Here is a 20,355-nt window from a genome sequence, read left to right as displayed (position 1 = left end):
GAGTACGTGGACACACCCCACGCATGCACTGGGAGAATATTTAAACTCCACACAGATGTTGTGAGGCAGCAGAGCTATCAACAGCACCACTGTGCAGCCTCAACAAAGGCAGAGAAGCAAAAGGATATTTTAATGAATAAGTTAACACAGCACTAAAATAAATGTACTTTATTAGTTAATGTCAATGTTTAAGATACAACACATTACTGAAATAAACAAGCAGGACTGATTTATATGTAATCCTTGGTGCAGCAGCAGCAGCAGCACAGAGTGGAGCTAACAAGGGGAAGTATGAGGTTAGAAAAAGGAGGTAGTTACACACACATCACGTAGGGGCAGGGCAGTGCAAAATTAGTATGAGGCTTAAATAAATATTCAGGGTTATTTCTTATTTTGGCTTTAGTGAGCTTCACTGTGTTCATTATTTCAGCCCACACTGTTGATCATGCAGTTTTAAGTAAACATAAGAATATCAGTTGCCAACAAACATAATACAGAGCAAAAATAAACTTTATAACAAAGATTTCCACAACAGTCATCAGGTGCATCATACGCTGATAGAGAACCATCGCTATTGCAGTCGTTGTAACACTGTTGGTTAATTCTACACAAATGTTCATGAAAGTGACGGACATGACACATGGCAGCGTCTATTGTCTGATTTCACTAAAACAGCCAGAGCTGAACTCTCTGAGCACGACTGAACCATTGTTTGTTGTATTGACTGTTTTTTTAACTGTTCCAGATAAAGCTCCATTCTCATCAGGCACTGACGCAGCACATCCAGCACACACATCTGTCTTTCACCCACTTTTACCTGCATGTTCCCTAAAACACACCTGGGTCACTGAAGAGATGGATCTTTGCTGGACTGAGGTCAGTCTCTCGGTGAGCCTGAAGGTAAGTGGGGGCTGTGGGTGCAGATGGGTGACATAGTTTTTTTTTTTTAAATATTTCACAAAGAGGATGTTACCAAACGGCCTTTTTCTTACAGAGTGGTAACCCTGTGCAAGATGAGGATAGCAGTTCTGCTGTTTGCTGTCGGGTTTTGTGTGTTGAACACGGTCACATCTCTGAAAATCTGCGCTTTCAATGTTCAGAGCTTTGGTGAATCGAAGGCACACAACAAGAAGGTTATGGGGATTCTATTAAAGGTAATGGTATGAGTTTATACTAAAACAAGAGCATCATCAACACAAACTGGACATCTGACATTTTTTTTTTCTTCTTCTGCTTCCAAGATTCTCTCTCGGTGTGACTTGTGTCTTATTCAGGAGGTCCGGGACTCCAAAGGAGAAGCAATCCGAGCTTTGTTGAATGATCTTAACGGGTAGGAGATGTAAAAAAAAAATCGAATGCATCACAACAACATCCAACAAGTCAATCCCTTTAACTCATTTAAAATGTATCTTATGTATGTCTCTGCAGATATGAAAAGTCCAATTCGTACTCCTATGTGGCGAGTGAAAGGCTTGGCAGAAAGACCTACAAGGAGCAGTATGTCTTCATTTACAGGTAACTCTGATCAAATATGTCTCATTGTTGTTACCAACTGGTTCCTCTAAATCACACAGACCACAAAAACATCCGTCAACACAAAAGTTTGAAAACATACAGATACATGTACATACATTGGAAATAGGTGTCCCCATGATAAATGAAAATAATAATCGTATGCTGATTATAACTAAATGATGCTTATGTAACTTTTATATAAAAATAAATATCTAGGCAGTGCAAGTTGGAATTATCTTTGTCACAGCTGTTCTGAATTTCATTACAACAGCATGTGACTAGGGAGGGAATCCCTAATCACATGGCTTAATGTAAGAATTATTTCCGTAATGTAACCTCTTTTTTTCCTTTATCTCCTCCAGGAAGAATATGTTAGAGGTCAAAGAGCATTATCAGTATCCCAAACCAGCAGGAGAAGGACACAATGATACTGATGTTTTCTCCAGAGAGCCTTTCATTGTTCGATTTCACTCTCCTACCACATGTAAGACCAAACATCTTTTTCAATTCAATACCAAAACAAACTGCACCAGCACAAACATAGATACCTCAAGAGTGTCTCTGATGTTTTTTTGTACATGTTAATATAAAAAAAAATAAAAAATCTGCTTTAAAGAGCTCTGGTAACGCTCTCTTCTTGATTATGAAAACATGGATATAACAGATGGATTACAAGTCACTATCCTTCCAAAAACTCTCTGTCATGTGTGCATGTGAAGTAATTAGAGGATTATCTCATTTGTTGCTCCCATCCTTTGCTTCTTATGACCAGAGGAAGAGAAAACAACTTAATGCAGCTGAGTTTAAGTTTAAGTACTAAAACCAAGCTCATTATCATCAGATAAAAAATGTACTACATTTATAGGAATTCAAGAGACACCTGCACATGCACAGACAAGTTCCTTTTTGTTTGATCTAAGCTACATATAAGTATAATTTATAATTTATATATAATTTAATTTCAAACTTAAAGACTGTGAAACTTGATGTACGTAAACACATTCAGAGTAAAAGTCGTAGTTGACTATAATATGTCTAATAATTGATTTTCTTTTGGTTGTAGTGGTGAAGGATTTCGTCCTTATCGGGCAGCACACTTGTCCCAGAAATGCCATGAAGGAGATGGACCAGCTCTATACTGTCTTCAAAGGAGTTCACCAGAAGTGGAAGACTGATGTGATTCACCTTTTTTTTTACTCGTTTTGGTCTTTTTATTTTATTTATTATGGGGGTTTTATGTATTTTTTAAATAGGGGAGTAGATACAGCAGGAAACTAGAGAAAGAGAGATTGGGGATGGGAAAAGAGGCACAGGCCGGACTCTAACCTGAGCCGCTCACTTACAGGACTATAGCCTCCATACATGGGGGCCATCTGAACACTAGGCCATCTGCGCCTCGTTTTGGTCATTCTTTTTCTTTCTTTTGGTTTAGAGTTCCTCTGCTCAGCCTCATGTTGGTTTCTCTATGAGTGATTTCAATCTGTGAAACTTCCCTTCTTCCTTCCTGTAATTTCCGCAGAATGTGATGATCTTAGGGGACCTTAATGCTGACTGCAGCTACGTCACCATTAAGGGCTGGAGAGCTGTGCGCCTGAGGAGTGACCCAAGATTTCGCTGGCTGATAGGCGATGAACAGGACACCACTGTCCGTGAGAAAACACACTGTGCTTATGACAGGTAAGAAACTGATGGGAACTCCATTTTTCATTTGATATTTTGCTTTTAGAACATTGGACAGGTCGTACCTTACAAGATAGTTTTGTTTTCCAAACAGGATCATTGTCCATGGACGTGAGATTATTTCCTGTATAGTGCCAGGTTCAGCTCAACCATTCAACTTCAAAGAGAATTTCCATCTCACTGAGGAGGAGGTAAATATTTCAAAGAATCATTTTCTGACTGGATTACATATAAATTGAACATTAATCCTTTTTATTGCACTTTAGGCGCTGGAGGTGAGTGACCATTTTCCTGTTGAAGTTGACCTGAAGCCAAACCATCGCTACCTCCTCCGCAATGAGCTGTAGTCCTTTGAGGACGACCATCAGAACACCAGGATTAAGGATTTTAACTGAAGTTTTACTTTATTTAAGTTTTTAAAATAAATCAAAGTAACTAAAAGAATCTTCACTGATAACAAGTCCTCTTTTTAATTACTCACAATCGTTTGCAATGTGTCACTGCACTTGTCTCAGTGGTATGAGACACACATAATCACGAGTTGTTTCAGCGTGAAGGACCTGCATGTTTCACTGCTGCAGTGTGCATCTCAAACCAAAAACCACATCAAAGCTGACATCATTTCATGAGCTCATGAAGGTACGTTCCTGCAGCGACACAAAACACAAAACATTACTTTGGGTACTTCACTTTTTTAGCGGACCTTACAACTTTTGATTATCTTCAGTTTTACGGTAGGCTTTAAACATGTTGACATTTGTAGTCATGTTTGTTGGTTTTAGTGTGTCATGTTTTACATGATCTGTCTGACAGGAAGTCACTTGTAGCGACGACAGATGATCAGTACATTGTGCTCCCTTCATTTCTGAGTGAAGAGATCTTTTGAGGCAATGTTTTAATGTTTGTCTGTATACATTAAATATTTTCACTTTTTACAAAGATGGAACAAAGCTTTGCAGATCTACTTAGTGGGGCATTTTCAGGTGAGAACTTTGGCTTGTTTTGTGGAATCTATTACTTATTTTAAAACGATTAATGTTAGTACTTACATTGACAAAAGATGATGTTGTTGCAGAAACGTCTGCTCCATCATTCTCTGATGGAGATTTGGATTTTGAGAATTTGAATTTCACCGAGGAAGACAACTCAGACATCTCTGCTGAAAACCTGCAAACAAAGGAAGACAACACTCTGCACCAGGAAGCGACTTCTCAAACTACATTTTTGTTGAGTATGGAAAGTGCAGCTGTAAACATGACAGAAAATGATGACAAAGACCAATCTGATGAGGAGGATTTTCAAGTCGAGGGGGTCATGAGTTTGGAAAAAACACTTGCGGAGGATTGCACGAGCTCAGAGGGAGATTCTGAACGGGCAGGATCCGCCTCTGAAGAGGATGAAGAGAACGAGGAAGAAGATATAGGAGAGCCAGGGGATTTGATGATGTTAGTTTGCAGCAGTGGTAATAAAGAGGACAGGATCTTTGCTGAGGGACAACCTCTGGCCCCTCAGGGTGCCGAAAACACTCAAGATAGAAACAAAGAGCAAGGTGACGAGGAGGTGTCCTATTTCGAGAGAGTCCCTGAACGTGGCGGTGAGATAGGGATAAAAGGTGATGAGAGTGAAGATGATGAGAGAGAGATTGAGAATGCAAAGCAAGTAGACACGTATGACTCCAAGTGTGAGGACTTGACATTCGAAGAAGAAGAAGAAGAACAAGAACAAGAACAAGAAGAACAAGAACAAGAACAAGTCCAGTTCTACAAACAGGATGCTGAAAATCCTGCAAGAGATGACCATGACAACGAGGAAGCCTGTCTTGAGTTTCCAGAAATAACCGTGCAGAATCAGCAGGATCTCCTTGCTGAAGTTGAGAGTAAGGAGTGTTGGGAGAAAGTGGAGGATTTCTCAGGGGAGGAGCACCAAGAGGCAGGTGAGACCTTTGCAGATTATCCCTCAGACTTGTCTTCATGTGAATACGTTGAGGAAAACCAAGGAAGTTATCCCCAGCTAGACGGAAGCAGTTCAGTTGCAAACCAAGGCGCCTTCCTGGAAAGAGCTCGGACAGATAGAACCTGCATGGGAAGAGGCGAGGACACTTACGAGGAGGGAGAGGAGTATCTGTACAGCAGAAATTTAGAGGAAGATGATGGGAAGTTCAGTAGCTTGTATGTTGCAAGTGGAGAAAAAGAGAGAGGAGATTTAGAAATCCCCAAGAACATGTTGGGCATTGATGAAGGAGAGACAGATGAGAGTGATTCCAGCAGCTCCAGTGTTGATGAGTATAAAGAAAAGTGGACGGATGAGGAACATGACATATACACAGAAAATGCGGGTCTACGAGAAAACAACAAGGAACATGAGGAGACTCAGATTCCCAGTGGAGACCGAACAGCGTTTGCCAGGTGGGACACATCAAATGACTACCACAGAGCAGATCTCGACATGAACTGGAATCTAGATGAGCTAACACCTCGCACCCTTCAGTCTGAAGACCTGTTAACCACAGAGGACGCAGACATAGCGGAAACACTGCTCTCTGATTTGACTGGTCCTCAAGACGTCAACAACTATTTAGCAGTACAGAGAGAGGAGGCAAAAAACACAAGCTCTTCTAGTCAGGGATCCCTGGACGATGGCTTTTTCTTCACCACTGATCTGATTAAATCCTACGGGGTCACCGAGCCGGGACAGCAAGTAGATGATGAATATGAAGAAGACAGGAACTGGGATCAAGAGCAGGAGAGAATCAAGGCTTTCTTCAAGTTTTATGACGACAGTGACAAAGAGGAAGGAAGAGAAGGTGAGTGAAGAGAAATCTTTAGTTTTTCTTTTAATATTTGTTGGGGCTTTTGTTTTTTATTCAGATAGTATAGTGACATGAAATGTAGGAGGGATGATGTTCACCAAACAGCATCAAGCTTGGGAGTCAAAACTGAGACCAGCGCGTCAAGGATTGTAGCTAAACCATGCCCCAAATCTTTAGTATTTAAGTGTTGGATGCATTTCACAATTCATCAGTTTCCATGTGTGCTTTTTTACAGGGAGGCAGAGCAAAGTCCAGTTTTGTACAAATCCACTCTCTCAAGTCATTCACTTTGAAACCGACAGGTGAGCAGCACTCTCCTCAAAAAGAGTTTTTAAACAACAAAAATCCAAACTACCTTCCACTTTCTCCTTTCCTTACAGTGAGAGAGAGTCACTCAGCAGCTCCACAGAAGGGGAGGAGGACCGGAGCTCTGGAGAAACATCTGAGGTTTGCATTCAGACACAAAAAAGCACACACACATAGAACACAATAAAAATGCAATATTTCTTAACTGCTTTGCCATTGCACAGGAATCACGGGAGCCTGAGAATGACAACATGGAAATGACACCTGGTTGTGATCTCCCAAACACTGAGATAACAGAGAATGTGCCAGATCTCAGAAACACACCAAAATCTTCAAGGAAACACAAAGTGACCACTCATTTGCTGTTTAATAACCATTCACTTCGCTCATGTGTTTCTTTATTGTTTATTTACCCATGCCTTCCTGTTGTCTTCTCTGTTCCTGCAGTGTCTAAACATGCTGAAGATGACTCTGCAGATGGCTGTGGTGATACTGACGGGACTGGTCATGCTGTGGTTGGTCACAGACCAAGAAGCAATGTTCAGCCCATTGTCTTTCTTTTAGGGGCAAATAAATATACATTTTATAAATATATATTCAGTCATTATAATTTGTTTCATTTCATTCATAATGTCAAGCTCATATATAAATTCACAAAGACAATATTTTTTTCCAGATTGTTTTTAAAGCAATAAAGTATGCTGTCATGTTTTCTGAACTATAAAGTTTGTGCTAAATAAAGATTTAACTGTGTCCACAATGACGCCGACTTATTTGTATGAACCACATTAAATAAGGGATGAGTCCTAAATCTGATGAATTTACTGTTTTGAAAAGGACAGAAACTTAGTAGGTTAAATACTTATCAAAGGAACATATTTTGACACACTTGTACCTCGCTTCTTTTTTTTTAATATACATCTCTACAGTTATTACATTACAGTTATTATTCACTGCAGATAGAGATTATGGAAACAAAATGTAATTTAAAGTTATGAAGAATTGTCACATAATGTGCAGTGTAATGCAGGCACAGGGAGTAGGCCTATAACCACTTTTCTCCGTAGGGTATAGCTACTTGTAAATCTCCTCTTATTCACTTATTCATTTGATTGATTGACAATATTTAGAAGTAGGCTATGCTGCAATCTGTGAATATGCAAGAGTAGTCTTCTTACAGGTCACTGTTTATAAATATAACCGAGGCCTTAACCACACAAAATTATTTTGATGTTATATACAGTTGTACTACAAATAAGCATCATTTTTAAATTCTGCTTCATGCCAATGCACTTTTCGCGAAATTATGATTATAACACTACCAAGGGGGTCATTGTGCATTACGAGCATTATGAGGTATTTTCTTTTAATATTTTTGGCAAACGTGCAACTACTTTGTATTATTTTATTTTTTTTAAAGAGCATTGCCTCGTGATTAAATATATTTAAATTATGACATGAATACTTTCATCCCATGAAAATAATTGTGGATTAGCATTGTATGAGTCTATATTAAAAACGTATTGTTGGCGAAAAGAGACTAAATATCACCGTAGAAGAAGAATCTGTCATACGGAAACGGAAATGATGTACTGGGAGTACAAAGAGTTGTATACACCTTGACAAACAAACGAGGGCGGAGACAAAGCTCGCCGTACTTCTAAGCAGGCGTAGACTCCACATAGAATTGTCTCAACCGCCCCTGCAAACAAAACGAGCGCGCCGACATTAATTTTGGGAGGAGCTATGATTGTTGTCTTTTTTGGCAACCAAATCCGCAGCTGGGCTAAAACAAGACATAAAAACCTAACATTACACAACAACCTCAGCAAATAAGTCAAGTTCAACCAACATGTCTTCACTAAGCAGTAAATCTGCGCAGCAACTAACCGACCTACTTGATGATTACGGGATAAAGCACGGGCCTGTCGTCGGTGAGTGGCTCACATTTAACACTTTGTGCCCGTTTTTGAATAAACGTCCACGCAAGTTAACTTCACAGACCTCTGTGTGTTTAGAGAAGTTACCCCTGACTTATTGATTTGGTATGTGTTCATGTGTTTGTTGTGCCACTTGTTTTTTACTCAGACTCCACCAGAAGTCTTTATGAAAGGAAACTGAAAGAGGTTATGGCCAAAGGGAAAAAAGTGAAACCATCATCTGACCAAACCTACTACAGAGAAGAAGGTAACATCTACATTCTGATACTATATACACATAATCAACAGGTTGAAATAAATGTACAAGTATGCCAGAACTAGTTCGACATCATTTCACATCTCAGAGGTTGAATGTGGAAAATGCTCCAGTATTAAGTGATCAAAGCATCAAATGCCCAGATCTACTGAGACTCTGTTTCAGGGTGTTTGTTTACTAACTATTGTGATATGAGATGTTGGAACAATTGTTTATTTTCATGCACACCTGTTGAAGTGATTTTTTTTAGTTATTTTTTGATACATATCACAGCTCGTATGGTATACTAGTCTTTAATGTAAGGACAGAGAAATTCAAATTACCCTTTGTAACACTGAAAGTTACAGCTGTCAGGTTGTCTGTTAGTTCCTCTGCACAGCAACATTTAACATACATTACTAGTTAATGATAAACATATCTTTATAAACATAAACATAAACAACATATTGAAACAAACATATGGTTATTGAATGCTGTGGGGCAATATTTAAAAATAATAATAATAGAGACATCCTGAATGTGTTGACCTCCAGCCTAATGTTTGTGTTTTCATTTCAGAGGAGGAGGTCACCTATGTTTACAGGACACCGGTAAGTAGCTCTTTAAAGGTTTTTTGTTTCCTTTTACATTACATCGCTTTTGATGAATTCTGAGTGTGACCACTGTGAGATAAGAGTCAGAATCATTTCTATGGTCATTTGATATCCATTTTTTCCTAATCTGATTGGAAAGGTCAATGAGGCGTCGGTTCCAGTAAATGAAATGGAATACTGTGAGGTTGTTGTGTGTATATGTGTACTGTGCATGTGTACATAAACACTGATATCATTTTACAACTTTTTGCACTTTGCAGGTGAAGAGTGACGGTTCAGGAGACAGGTCTGTTCTCTAACAATCCTCACTTTCTTACCTCCAAGCAACACTCACCAGTTTTCTTCTGTCCTAGTCTTGTCATTTTTACATGAATCTAATCACCAAACCCAAATCTGTTTTAATTAAAAAAATATATGTTTGTCTATTTAGTAGGTCTTACTTACGGTCAAGACCAGAGTGGACTGCAGGGGAACATGAGTAAGTTTTAGTCATACAACTTTTTGATGTAGAGGTTGTCTCATTTGGTGAGGAGTATACAGTCACAGATAAATGTCCTGTTGTGCATCTCCTCTCTACAGAACATCCTACTCCAGCTACCCGAGGTCACAGCCTGAATACAGAGGAAGAAGTGACGCCAATGAGTAAGTGTGTTGATACAACAAAGTGTCATCACCATTCATTTATCCCACTGAGTATCTCTGATGTGATTATAAATGTGATTTTTTTTTTTGTGTAGTATAATTTTCCGCGTTTCCCTTTTAGACCCTACATGTACGACACGCCGTCCACCTACAGAGCTTCCTATTTGAAAGCGACACCCCCGAAAATGGTTCCCGAAGCCCCGCAGACACCCAAGTCGTCTCGCCTCATACCACTCTGGGTTCAGTTTGTGTTCTTCCTGGCTGTAGCTGTCTTCCTCTACATCGTATTTTCCAGTATGGAGATGAATGAACCCCTCAAAGGAATCAAATAACTTTTGTTTTACTGTGCTCACTTAGTTGAGCTGTTTCACTTTATTATGCATTTTAATATGAGGAATGTATTTTGATGAATACCCTTATTTTACAGATTGGTGGTTTTATGGGATTTCAGATATTTGTGTTCATTTGAATTGCAGTAAATTAGCTTGCTTTGGCTTTAAGGTAAAAAATGTTTGTCTCTCACACATCTTCAGTGCAGCTACACTTACATGAAAATGTAACCTTCACAAGACATATCCCTGAAAAGAGAGCACAAACTGCTTCTGCCCCTCTCCTGGAGAGCTGCTTTTTATATCGATCCAGATTGTTTCAGGGTATTCTGTTCAACGCTTTGAAGCTCCTCCCTGCACAGTAGTCTTTTTTTTTTTTTTTTGGCTTGCAGCGCTGAATATGCCAAGAAATTCAATTTAAGACACCCAACTCCCTCCAACTATGATGCCACATTTCCACAATAACTGTGACAGATCTTGCCACCAACAGTTTCAGTGTATGGTTTAATCAGCGGTCCAACATTTAGAAAGCCATAAGGTTTTGTTGGCACATTGAGCGTCACAAACTGCAAAGTGAATATTAGTCTTCTCCTTTGTATTGCAGAGAACTTCAACCAATAATATCTGCTGTTACGCCACAGCAGCTAACAGTGACTCTAGGTGCATATGAGGAGCACTCTTGTTTTATTTACCCATGTCATACTATTGTGGGAAAGCAATATACTATAATTTTACACCAAAATGATTTTGTACATTTTTCTTTATAGTTTTAATTTGAGGAGAGAATTTCGCATTTTCCTTTAAGCTACTTTTGATTGCTCTAATAAACATTGAACTGAAGTGATCCCATCTGAAAACAAACTCTTAAGTTGTGTTACAATGTGTATGATACAATCTGCAGTTCAATATCAAAGATGTTCCAACAGCATCCCAGACCTTTTTTTTCTGGTTTATTGTACTTGCTAATAAGGGTATATTATTCTGTGTATATTGTTAACATAATTTTCCACCAAACTCTAGAAGTTCAAACTCAGTTGAGCTACAACAATGCTTCCCACTGTCAGTTGAACAGAAATACTGCTGAGGCATCCTGTGGACTCTGATGTTGTGATCTGTTTGCTATTTCAACATGTTAAAGAGCTTGTATATATATCAACGTTTGAAGCTTCAAGTTATTTATTAAGGGAAGAAATAAAACCTTAATTATAGTCATAATGGAAGGTTTAAAACTATAAAACAATGATGCATGATGTTGAATCTTTTTTTTCCTCAGGGTGAGTGTGATCTGACGCTACAAAAAGCCCACAGTACAATCGGTAACACTATTTGTAGATTGTTAAACACACTTGATGAAACCCAGCAGCCATAATTACAATCAACTACATCGTCTATTTACACTTCTATAAGTGCAATAAGTACATGTTGTAAATGATGTAAGATGCATAGCAGGGTTAAGACTTGAAATACAAAACATCTACTCCTTTAAGGATCATTGATTTGAAGACGATAATACAGAATACGCTAGTAGAGCTTAACCTTTAGTGTCATCTGATAATAAGTAGAAAAAGAATGTTTTTAACTGCATATACACACTGAGACCTGAGGAACCCATATCAGTTTCCACTAGCTTTATGTAGTGTTCCACTCAACACATCCTGGGTCAGGGCGAACCTGAAGTCAAGCTTGAAACAATACTGGAGTAGTTTTTACAGTTTGTCTGCCAAAAACAACCGTGCTTGCTTTTTTTGTTACAGTTACCTCGAGAACACAAGTTTGATACATTTTCACAAGAAAACAGGAGTTTATTTCCTCTTATTGCCAGTAATGTCTATGAGGATTTCCATCTTGCAAGAGTGCACACATGATTTGGAGAGAACTGTTGTAACTGATTCAAACGTAAAATGTCGATTAAAGACGACCAATAATTGATCAACTCACCAAAATGTATTCAATCGAGGTAAAAGGCAAAAATTACACTTTTATCTATTTTTACAAAAGAAACATTCAGATCGGCCTCCCCACCTAACGAAAATGTAGCCATGAGACATCCTCGATGGTTATGACAGTGATATTGAAGTGGAAAATCCTAGGGATTATATTACCCACATTTGTCTCCAAGTTCCTAAAAAGTATCCTGTGACCTTGAGAAAGGGTGCTAAGTTACTTTTAAGAAGATTACGGAGATAACAAAAATAAACTTGTAGAGATAACAATATTAAATACATAGCAAGCATGGCTGTTCGTGGCCTTCTCTTTCGCAGCTGTTGACTGACATCTTACCAAATTATAATTCTGAAAAGCCAAGTATTCCCATAGTTTCCCAGCAGTAACACTAAAGTATTACAGCACAGTCTTAGATAGGTCTTTGTTAGAGTCCGGCAAAAAACTGTGCCCCATCTTAACTGTGCTGAACCAGGACCAGAGGTGGTATTTCTTCCAGAGGACGACCAGCCAAGCCGTTCTGTTCAGGGCTACATCCACTGCTGACTAAATCAACGGTGGACTCACAGTGAGCCTTCTATCTGTGAATGAGAGAAACAAAAGACTTCACAAGAGTGGAAAAAATTCCCTTAAATATCAAACAAAAATCTGATCTCTACAAAGTGATGTAATAGTGAAGTTAAAGTATGTAACAGCTTTGAATCATAACTGGTGCCTTTTGGTTTTCAAAATCAAATGAATGGTGATGACATGGGTTTGGTGTATGTGTTTCAGTGTATTGTAAATTAACCCGTATCTAGATGGTATGACAGTATCTACTATTTCATAACAATTGTTTATTATGCATGAATTACAACTTTCTTTACCTCTAGTTGTCCGTTGCCCGGTCATAGCTTGTTAATTGTTAAGGCAACGTAAGTGTTGTCCACACCTGGAAACAGAAGTACATCTCTACATTTTAGAACACATACAAGACATTTGCTTAAGATCCTACTTCTGTCAAAGATGAAAAATAAACTTACAGGTTCTGGTCTCTCGCTCCAGCTCAGAGGGCTTCTTCTCTTTGTTACACAGCACCTTGGCCACGATGATGATGACAATGACGGCTACAACAAACGTTACACCAGACACCAGCCAGCTGATCACCATCGGACTCAGTACTGGATCTGGATCTGAGGGGAAGAGGAGTTATCAGTAACTTACTCATACAAGCATACATCTACTGAACGTTGTGTGTATATGGCCTGTGTTTAGAAGCTATCTCACCTCTGATGGCTATAGGCAGGGGCTGGCTTTCTCTGGAAACAAAAGTGCGTCCACCCAGCTGGACCCGGTACAGGCAGTAGTAGTAGCCCTCGTTGGAGCTCTGTGCGTTGGAAAAGGTGAAAGTGACGGACGGGGTGAGGGCAGGCAGGGACTGGCGCACTGTGCCATTGGAGCGTATCAGACGAAGCTGGAAGGAGCCTCCAGGGTACTGCTGCAGGGTGGAGCAGGTGATGTTAAAGCTGTGGCCTTTAAGGACAGAACCAGCGGGGGCCTCAGCAGATGTGTTGTACCAGTGCTGAGGAGTCAGGAGTTCCACTGAAATCAGATCAATAAAAATATTAATACGATTATAAAGGGTCATTCAGACTTTAGTTTAAAAAGCACAAGTAAAAGCATGAATAAATCTTAAATGATCAGTTATTCATTTTTTTGTTAATAACCTCCTCCAACATAGCAGCACATCTCTGTCTGTTTGTCTGTGCTTGACTGAAAGATTTTTGATTTATTCCAGGATTATACCGTTAGATCACTCTGTAAATTGTCAGACAATACTGCTTCTCTTATACGGACATTGGTATTTATTGTACAAGATATATTGTCTCGACATTAGCTGGTTTAGTTTAAGCCAGGACTGACCTCTTCAGTGCAAAGTAAGAGAGCTGGTCCTAACTGCACGTCATCTTAGAATCCCAGTCTAAATGCTGGTTGGCAGCAGAAGCTAAGTCTGTAGGGACTTAGGTAGGGAACCGGTTCAAGTCCCAGTGTGGAACAAGCCTGGAAATAGGTCTGGTAGCTGGAGAGGTTCACTTCCTGAGCACTGCCGAGGTGACCTTGAGCAAGGCACAGAACCCCCCAGACTGTGTGTGTGTAGGATGTCTCAACACCAGAGTGTAAAAATGATTTTTTTCCTCTTGGGATAAATAAGGTATTTATCTTCTTCTACTTCTTCTAAATAAAAGAATAAGTCCATCACGCTTTATATGGGACCTTTTTCAAAGCGTGGCTTACTTTTACACCAGTCCTGGGGGGGGGGGGGGGGGGGTCTGAATCACACCGTCTGGTCGATCCAGCAACATATCAGGGAACATATGTATCAGGCTGTGCGCTGTGTGTCACATAATTCTTCCTGTACCTGTTCTCTCCCGCTGACACTGTGGACATTTGTTATTCAAATCTCTTTCTCATGTCTTTTTCTTAGCTGCCTCTTGCTAAGAAAAAGCAAGAGGCAACTAGTTTTTTCAGCTTAGTTTTTGTAAATACCTACCAAGAAAGGCCACAGCTAATTCCACAGAACATGCTCTTTGTCTCTATTACTCTGCAGGACAAGTCTATGAGAGAGCGCATCATTGTCTGCATTTTGCTGTCTATTTCATGTCTCTTAAATTGCATCCATGTTTCCTTCACTTGCTTCCCTCACTTGCATCTTAATCCCTTCCACCAGAGATGCTTGGAGAGAGGAAACAAATCGGAGGAGAGAGGAATGAGGAAATACGTTTTAAGAGACATCAGACGTCATTTCCTCCGTAGCGTCATGTGAAGCTGCGTACGTTTGTGATGATGACATCAGCTGATCCCCGCTCAGCTGTCAGTCGGCTTTAACAGCTATTTGTGTCCGCACAAATACCCTCTGTATTATTTCTAATAAAATACACACAGTAACAGTGTATAGTCTGTGTGCTTTACATGATAACAAACAGTCTGCTAATACAAAAAACATACAGACCATTTCTACGGATAAAAGCTTTAATATTAAATTATTTATTATTTTTTTTGATTTGACTGATAATCTGATCGTGAACTCTGTATTTTAAAAACACTAAGGATGTCTCAGGATTATTGGCAATTTTTATAAGGATCAAAATTTCAGCAAAACAGGATTCATATCATTTTCAAACCGATCCTTAAAGATCACGATGAATGTAAAACACGTTTCTGTCAGACTCCCTCTACATCAGACTGTCAACAAACAGTCTGAGTGATCATCAAAAGAAATATTAGCTGTTATAATAATAAAAATAATAATGAAGGAGTCGTTTATGATCCGCGTCCAATCAATGAGTGATATTTGGGACGGGGGCGTGGCTGTCAGTAAAAAGTCTACAGAAAAGGCTGGTCCCATGTTTCCTAGATCCTCGATCCTCTGTGTTGAAATAAGAGACTTGAGACGTCCCTCAACATGGTGGCACGGAACAAGTTCCGGATCAAGCGAGGATAGAGGATCCAGCAAATGAAAAATAAGAGACGCAGCCTATTTCTACATTTCTCCGCCACTCTTGTGCAACTACCTTGCCAGCTTTAGACTTTAAAAGCCTCTTGTCGTGTGCAATAATTGCGCAGGTAGAGTGTGTGCAGGTAGACATAAAAGAAAGGTTCAGACTTCTCATACAAAATAAATTGCCTACCCAATCTTAAAAGAAATAAAACCGTATTAAAGTTTATGGACTGTTGAGGATTGAGACAGGCTCAGAATAACTTGTCTATTAAAGATTGCACAACCAGACACCGAATGGGAATGGGCCTTGGGTGCATTAATATGGATTAGACAATGCAGGTATGACTCACCCACTGTGATGTTGATGGAGTTGCTGGGCGGAGAGCTGAGAAGCTGAGAAGGGAAGCCGCCCTTGATCCTGTACCGACAACTGTAGCTGCCCTGGTGAAAAGTCTCTATGTCAGAAAGTGTGAGCTCCACTGTGGCCTGGGTCTGGTCTGCTCTCTGTGTGACCAGTGGAGTGGACACTCCGTGCTTGTACAGGTGAAAGTCACTGCGGTGGTGACCCAGCAGAACGCTGCAGCCGAAGCTCACAGCCTCCCCCGGGGAGAACACAGTGTGAGGTGACAGCAGGGTGAGGGTGGGCATTAAAAGGGTACCTGTAAGAAAAAAAAAAACAGGCTTGTCACAAAAGTTAAACACAAATATAAAATCCATTTGAATGACACCATGGACGAGCTTATAACTTAGTCTGTGTATATGCAGTTTGTGTTGTACAGTAACTGAAGTATCACTTTTACTTAAAACAATAAATTTACCTGTCCATTTTTAAAATGTAAGAAATGTGATTCTGTGTTTTAGGTTACCTGCTTTCTTATAATGCTATATACCTTGTGGTAAACTGAATGAATCAATAAGACGGGTGGATTAATAGACAAAAGTACAATTTGACCTTGACATGACAACTAGCAGGGCAACACATTTTGATACTTAAGTGCGAAAAATAATGACACAAGGTATTTGTCTAGATCATCATATTTTGGATAAACATTGTCTCAACACGGGATTTAGTATTTATGTTTACCAAATCAAAGATCAGATACTTGAGTGACCTGAAAAATGGAAACGACAAGAATAGCATCTTAATCACATCAGAACTGCACTGTCAGCAATCTGGTACTTCTTTTTGTTCGAGGAAATGTCAAAAGAGAGCTTAATTTCACCTGAGCATTTCACCCCTGCGTCATTGTCATGGGTGCATTGGGAGTTACTGTGGAGGAAAACTGCGCAGCGGGTCAAACTGGACTCGTGTCCTGAGCATTGGACATGCCGTAGCCATATCTGGCCCCTGCCTGGACCAAATGAAGCCGATTCAGATTCAGCTAAGCCACATCCTAGTTCCAGACAAACAATGTCAGCCTCTCGAAAGTCCCAAGCATGGTCACAAACAGTCCCCCACTGGTCATGGCGGAGCACCTCAACCCTGCCAGAACATTTGTTCTCCCCATCCACTAGTCGGACCCCTCCTGTGGAGCAGAGGACAATGACTTAGACAGTGCGGGTGTGAGGGAGTAACTGTGGATGTTGAAGGTTAATATCAAATGATGCTTACCAAAAGCATTAACTCCATCCCACAGAACACCAAAAAGACCTGGGATGAAATGACAAAAAATGATTATTAAGCACGCATAAATGCATTTAAAGTGTCATCAATAGCAGCTGCCTACACTAAGTTTCACTTATATTAAAGGTACACTGAACTCTTTTTTCACACTGCTTCCATCCTGTGGTCGTTACAGGGTCAAAATATGGAATAAAAGCTTGTTTAAAGAGAAACTAAACAGTACATCCCTAAACATAAAAGCTATAATAAATAATCACATCAAGCATCTAAAACAACAACACATGTGTGAATCAACAATTCTCCCCCCCAAAAAACACAGAGCTCTGTATCCTTTATGAGTGGTTGTATTTGTAACAGGCTCTAATATGATAAGTTTACATTTCTAATTCTTAACTACAAGAGAAAAGAAACAAGTTTAACCTGGCTGAATAACATTTACTAGTTACAAAATATTAACTTTGAGAAGTAAAAACAAGAGGGGAGATGAACAATCTGAGAGAAAACCTTTGAATGCAATTAGCATCAATATCAAGACTCTCTTCAATCAAACTCAAACACTTTGCTTATTTAGTTATCACGTTACATAAACACAGGTGGTATAAAATAAAACCTCGGAACTAGTTCACAGTTAGCTGGCAAACCAGCTTAGCTTAACCATTAATAGCAGCCATGGCTTAAGGTTTACCTGTTAAAAGGATATGGAGGAATCTCAGCATGGTTTCCCTCAGCCGTCCATCAGCTGGCCGGTTGTCGTGGTGATGATGCTAACAGCCTCTTAAAGCTAGCGATCGAACGAGACATTAGCTAGCGTGTGTGCAACAAAGGCTTGAAAAACTAAAAGCTAACACGTAGCAACTTTAGCAAAAGCTGAGCCACTTTTGCTGGCGTAGCTTACAAGACATTGTCGAGAACAGACTAATGCATCGATATGAATATATGCTGTGTCCAAATAAAGAGAGGCAGCCGACGAATTACAATAACACGATGTCCATGACCGAACTAATGCAGAAGCTACATGCCGTCATGACGCCACAGAAGTCAGTCCGGTAGAGTCGTCGTTCTCCCTGCGGCAGACAGAGGTCACCACAAGCTGCATTACACCAGCTTTTCTGTCATAGTTTGGTAGGCCTGCCTTCCTCTTGGCTGCAAGCCAGTTGTCCTAGGCCATGTTGTGTTATGTAATAAGTCATTATCTCTAATTTGTTTGCTTATTTTAGTGCGTAGCTAATCTGGAGCGAGTAAGTAAGTATGGTCCTAGTTCTTAAGTTAGGAAGTTGTTAAGTTGTTTTGCTAATTGTTATCTTATCTTTTACTAGTGGAATTGTCATTTATTTTCCCTCCAAGTCTGTCCTAATACAATGCCACATGTTAAGTACATTCAAAGCACAATTGTTTGCTCTAATTGTTCCTTCTGTGGACAAAGGCTGCCAAGACATTTTTTATTCCTGCAAATTATTTGACTGTTTATATTCACCTAAGGTCTATGTGTACATATTTGCTCAAACTTTAACAGTAAGTGTTATTTATGTTGTTAAATTCGGATCATTATGAGACTCATGAGTTATCTGTGACTCCACAAGGTAAGAGCTATTGAAGCAGTAAGTGGGGATTTCTACAAATCAATGATTGATTGCCTTTGTAAAGTGATTTACACTGTTTACATTACTCTATATTTTATATTTTGTACATTCAAATAATTCTTTTTTTTATTTTTTACATTATATTCTATTTTACTGTATATATGTGTATTAGTAATGTGAGTGTTTATTGCGGAACAGTCCTTACATTTCACTGCACATCTGTATGAGCATGTGACAAATAAAAATCTTGAATCTTGTAGCTGCAGAATTGATTATGCGTTTAAAGATTTGGGGTTGCAAACTGTATACCAAGGAAGAGTGGTAGGTAACATTAGTAGTAAGAGTATGATTTTTCTTAAATTGGCCAGCCTGTTAGCTGTTCTTATTGTTGCATCACTTAATTACATTGAAGAAAACAAAACAAAAAAAAACTAAGGATATTTAAGTTGTTCCCAGTTGAATACATGTTATTGAGTGTGGGGGAAGAGCATTAATATGGGACCAAACCTCTATCCCTGTTACAGACTAGAAACAAACACCCACCACTCGGAGATTTAACACCATTACAGTTCAGTTCTCCAGCTTTAGTCTGCCAAATTAAAACCATCTGGGCACTTGCTTGGTATTTCCAGCTGGAAAGAATGTGCATGACTAATTCAAAACCACAACAGGAAGAAGGCTCATTTGCTGACTCAGGTCTGGGATGTGAAATGTTTTTTGCACACAATGAGATGACTAACTAATTCAATAAAAGCCCTGGTCATAGATGACTACTTAAAAATGAATACTCATCAGATTTTATTGCAATATAAATGCTTTACTTAGTAACTTTTTCTGTGGTCATGTTGGACCACTATTCATCAAAAGCAGACACGTGCAGACGATGTGTGACATTAACATACAAATGGACACCAACAAATCCTGAAACCTGCTTCAATCTAAAAGAAAACTCAAATTCGTGTGTGTTTTCGAAATGTTTTTCCCCCATGCAAACCAGACCTGTTCCCCAATACCACTCAAGATCTTAAAGTAGCTGAGAGGCAGACCTTAATTCAATCCCTAATCTGTGATAGGAAAATTCATCAATGTATCTTGTCTGCATTCCCTCACCTGATTTTAAATTAACCAATCACACTGAGTCGACAAGAAGTGCTGCTAAAGGTGCCTTTACATTAAAATGCAGAGTGACTGAGGACTCCAATTACGGAAGTAAGTTATTTGCAGTTTATATTTGCACTTAATGTAGGACAATGGTACATATCTTCCTTCATTTGAACAACAAATGTTTTTTAATCGGTTGATCAGGGTCATAGAGAGAGCTTAATCTATTCTTATGTAACAAAGTATAAAAAAGTACCTGGGGGGAGTACTTTTTATAGGACCATGTAAAAACAAAACATGGAAGACTTGTTTACTTTAAGAGGAAGCAATCAATACAAGAAAAAATGACAGTAAGTTTATGAAAAGGAGAAAGAATGTTTTGACATTTCCAAAAAAAGGCTGACTGACGCTGACATCTGGAGTTTTTTTTTAAGGAGAATCACTCAAGTGGAAAGAATATCCAATGTACAGAGATCTTATATATCAAATCAATCTATTTGGACATAAGAGTTGTGCAGAGTGTCCCTCATGTTCTTTTTTTCCCAGTAGAAGAGCTGTCCT

The 20,355-nt window shown here is 39.3% G+C and overlaps 4 protein-coding genes across 8 annotated transcripts; 3 read left to right on the top strand and 1 right to left on the bottom strand.

The window, feature by feature from the left end:
- The first annotated feature begins 757 nt into the window (after positions 1-757).
- Positions 758-3,639, top strand: dnase1l1l (deoxyribonuclease I-like 1-like). Its single transcript, XM_061057858.1, has 9 exons — positions 758-900; positions 995-1,154; positions 1,242-1,330; positions 1,429-1,515; positions 1,878-1,999; positions 2,579-2,691; positions 3,035-3,192; positions 3,290-3,386; positions 3,462-3,639. The coding sequence occupies exons 2-9, from the start codon at positions 1,014-1,016 to the stop codon at positions 3,540-3,542; spliced, it is 888 nt and encodes a 295-aa protein (XP_060913841.1). The 5' UTR covers positions 758-900; positions 995-1,013; the 3' UTR covers positions 3,543-3,639.
- On the top strand, positions 3,632-7,070 carry si:dkey-183p4.10 (protein starmaker). Of its 4 annotated transcripts, none has more exons than XM_061057852.1 (7): positions 3,632-3,834; positions 4,136-4,178; positions 4,256-5,998; positions 6,240-6,306; positions 6,385-6,451; positions 6,535-6,657; positions 6,758-7,070. In XM_061057852.1, exons 1-7 carry the CDS (start codon positions 3,760-3,762, stop codon positions 6,872-6,874), a joined length of 2,235 nt encoding a protein of 744 aa, XP_060913835.1. In that variant the 5' UTR covers positions 3,632-3,759; the 3' UTR covers positions 6,875-7,070. The 4 variants fall into 4 exon arrangements, with proteins under 4 accessions (XP_060913835.1, XP_060913836.1, XP_060913838.1 ...); XM_061057853.1 differs by having other exon boundaries at positions 3,634-3,834; positions 4,271-5,998; XM_061057855.1 differs by having other exon boundaries at positions 3,833-3,929; positions 4,271-5,998.
- A 959-nt stretch (positions 7,071-8,029) lies between these two features.
- Positions 8,030-11,226, top strand: LOC132989285 (emerin-like). 2 transcript variants are annotated; one of them, XM_061056807.1, is made up of 7 exons: positions 8,030-8,244; positions 8,399-8,497; positions 9,065-9,096; positions 9,360-9,385; positions 9,533-9,577; positions 9,679-9,741; positions 9,863-11,226. In XM_061056807.1, exons 1-7 carry the CDS (start codon positions 8,163-8,165, stop codon positions 10,071-10,073), a joined length of 558 nt encoding a protein of 185 aa, XP_060912790.1. In that variant the 5' UTR covers positions 8,030-8,162; the 3' UTR covers positions 10,074-11,226. The 2 variants fall into 2 exon arrangements, with proteins under 2 accessions (XP_060912790.1, XP_060912789.1); XM_061056806.1 differs by having other exon boundaries at positions 8,031-8,244; positions 9,530-9,577.
- Positions 11,227-11,228: 2 nt separating this feature from the next.
- si:ch211-150o23.3 (uncharacterized) lies at positions 11,229-18,195 on the bottom strand. Its single transcript, XM_061056804.1, has 8 exons — positions 17,799-18,195; positions 17,102-17,140; positions 16,713-17,015; positions 15,840-16,148; positions 13,278-13,592; positions 13,034-13,183; positions 12,878-12,942; positions 11,229-12,592 (listed from the first exon to the last, which is right to left on the bottom strand). The coding sequence occupies exons 1-7, from the start codon at positions 17,827-17,829 to the stop codon at positions 12,899-12,901; spliced, it is 1,191 nt and encodes a 396-aa protein (XP_060912787.1). The 5' UTR covers positions 17,830-18,195; the 3' UTR covers positions 11,229-12,592; positions 12,878-12,898.
- Between the last annotated feature and the right edge of the window lie 2,160 nt (positions 18,196-20,355).

This window comes from Labrus mixtus, chromosome 15 (genome assembly GCF_963584025.1).
Source record: "Labrus mixtus chromosome 15, fLabMix1.1, whole genome shotgun sequence".
NCBI lineage: Eukaryota > Metazoa > Chordata > Actinopteri > Labriformes > Labridae > Labrus > Labrus mixtus.
Note: the sequence above shows the minus strand (reverse complement) of the source record. Positions and strands in the feature narration are given on the sequence as shown.

Excerpts from the sequence above, each read along its gene's own strand:
- LOC132989285 (XM_061056806.1), top strand. The coding sequence starts at position 8,163 with ATGTCTTCACTAAGCAGTAAATCTGCGCAGCAACTAACCGACCTACTT. Across the intron at positions 9,097-9,359 it reads CCTATGTTTACAGGACACCG|GTGAAGAGTGACGGTTCAGG; the intron begins GTAAGTAGCTCT and ends TGCACTTTGCAG. Across the intron at positions 9,742-9,862 it reads GGAAGAAGTGACGCCAATGA|ACCCTACATGTACGACACGC; the intron begins GTAAGTGTGTTG and ends TTTCCCTTTTAG.
- dnase1l1l (XM_061057858.1), top strand. The coding sequence starts at position 1,014 with ATGAGGATAGCAGTTCTGCTGTTTGCTGTCGGGTTTTGTGTGTTGAAC. Across the intron at positions 1,155-1,241 it reads TTATGGGGATTCTATTAAAG|ATTCTCTCTCGGTGTGACTT; the intron begins GTAATGGTATGA and ends TCTGCTTCCAAG. Across the intron at positions 2,692-3,034 it reads ACCAGAAGTGGAAGACTGAT|AATGTGATGATCTTAGGGGA; the intron begins GTGATTCACCTT and ends TAATTTCCGCAG.
- si:ch211-150o23.3 (XM_061056804.1), bottom strand. The coding sequence starts at position 17,829 with ATGCTGAGATTCCTCCATATCCTTTTAACAG. Across the intron at positions 13,184-13,277 it reads CCTGCCTATAGCCATCAGAG|ATCCAGATCCAGTACTGAGT; the intron begins GTGAGATAGCTT and ends TCTTCCCCTCAG. Across the intron at positions 12,943-13,033 it reads GGAGCGAGAGACCAGAACCT|GTGTGGACAACACTTACGTT; the intron begins GTAAGTTTATTT and ends TTCTGTTTCCAG.
- si:dkey-183p4.10 (XM_061057852.1), top strand. The coding sequence starts at position 3,760 with ATGTTTCACTGCTGCAGTGTGCATCTCAAACCAAAAACCACATCAAAG. Across the intron at positions 4,179-4,255 it reads ACTTAGTGGGGCATTTTCAG|ATGATGTTGTTGCAGAAACG; the intron begins GTGAGAACTTTG and ends CATTGACAAAAG. Across the intron at positions 6,658-6,757 it reads AATCTTCAAGGAAACACAAA|TGTCTAAACATGCTGAAGAT; the intron begins GTGACCACTCAT and ends CTGTTCCTGCAG.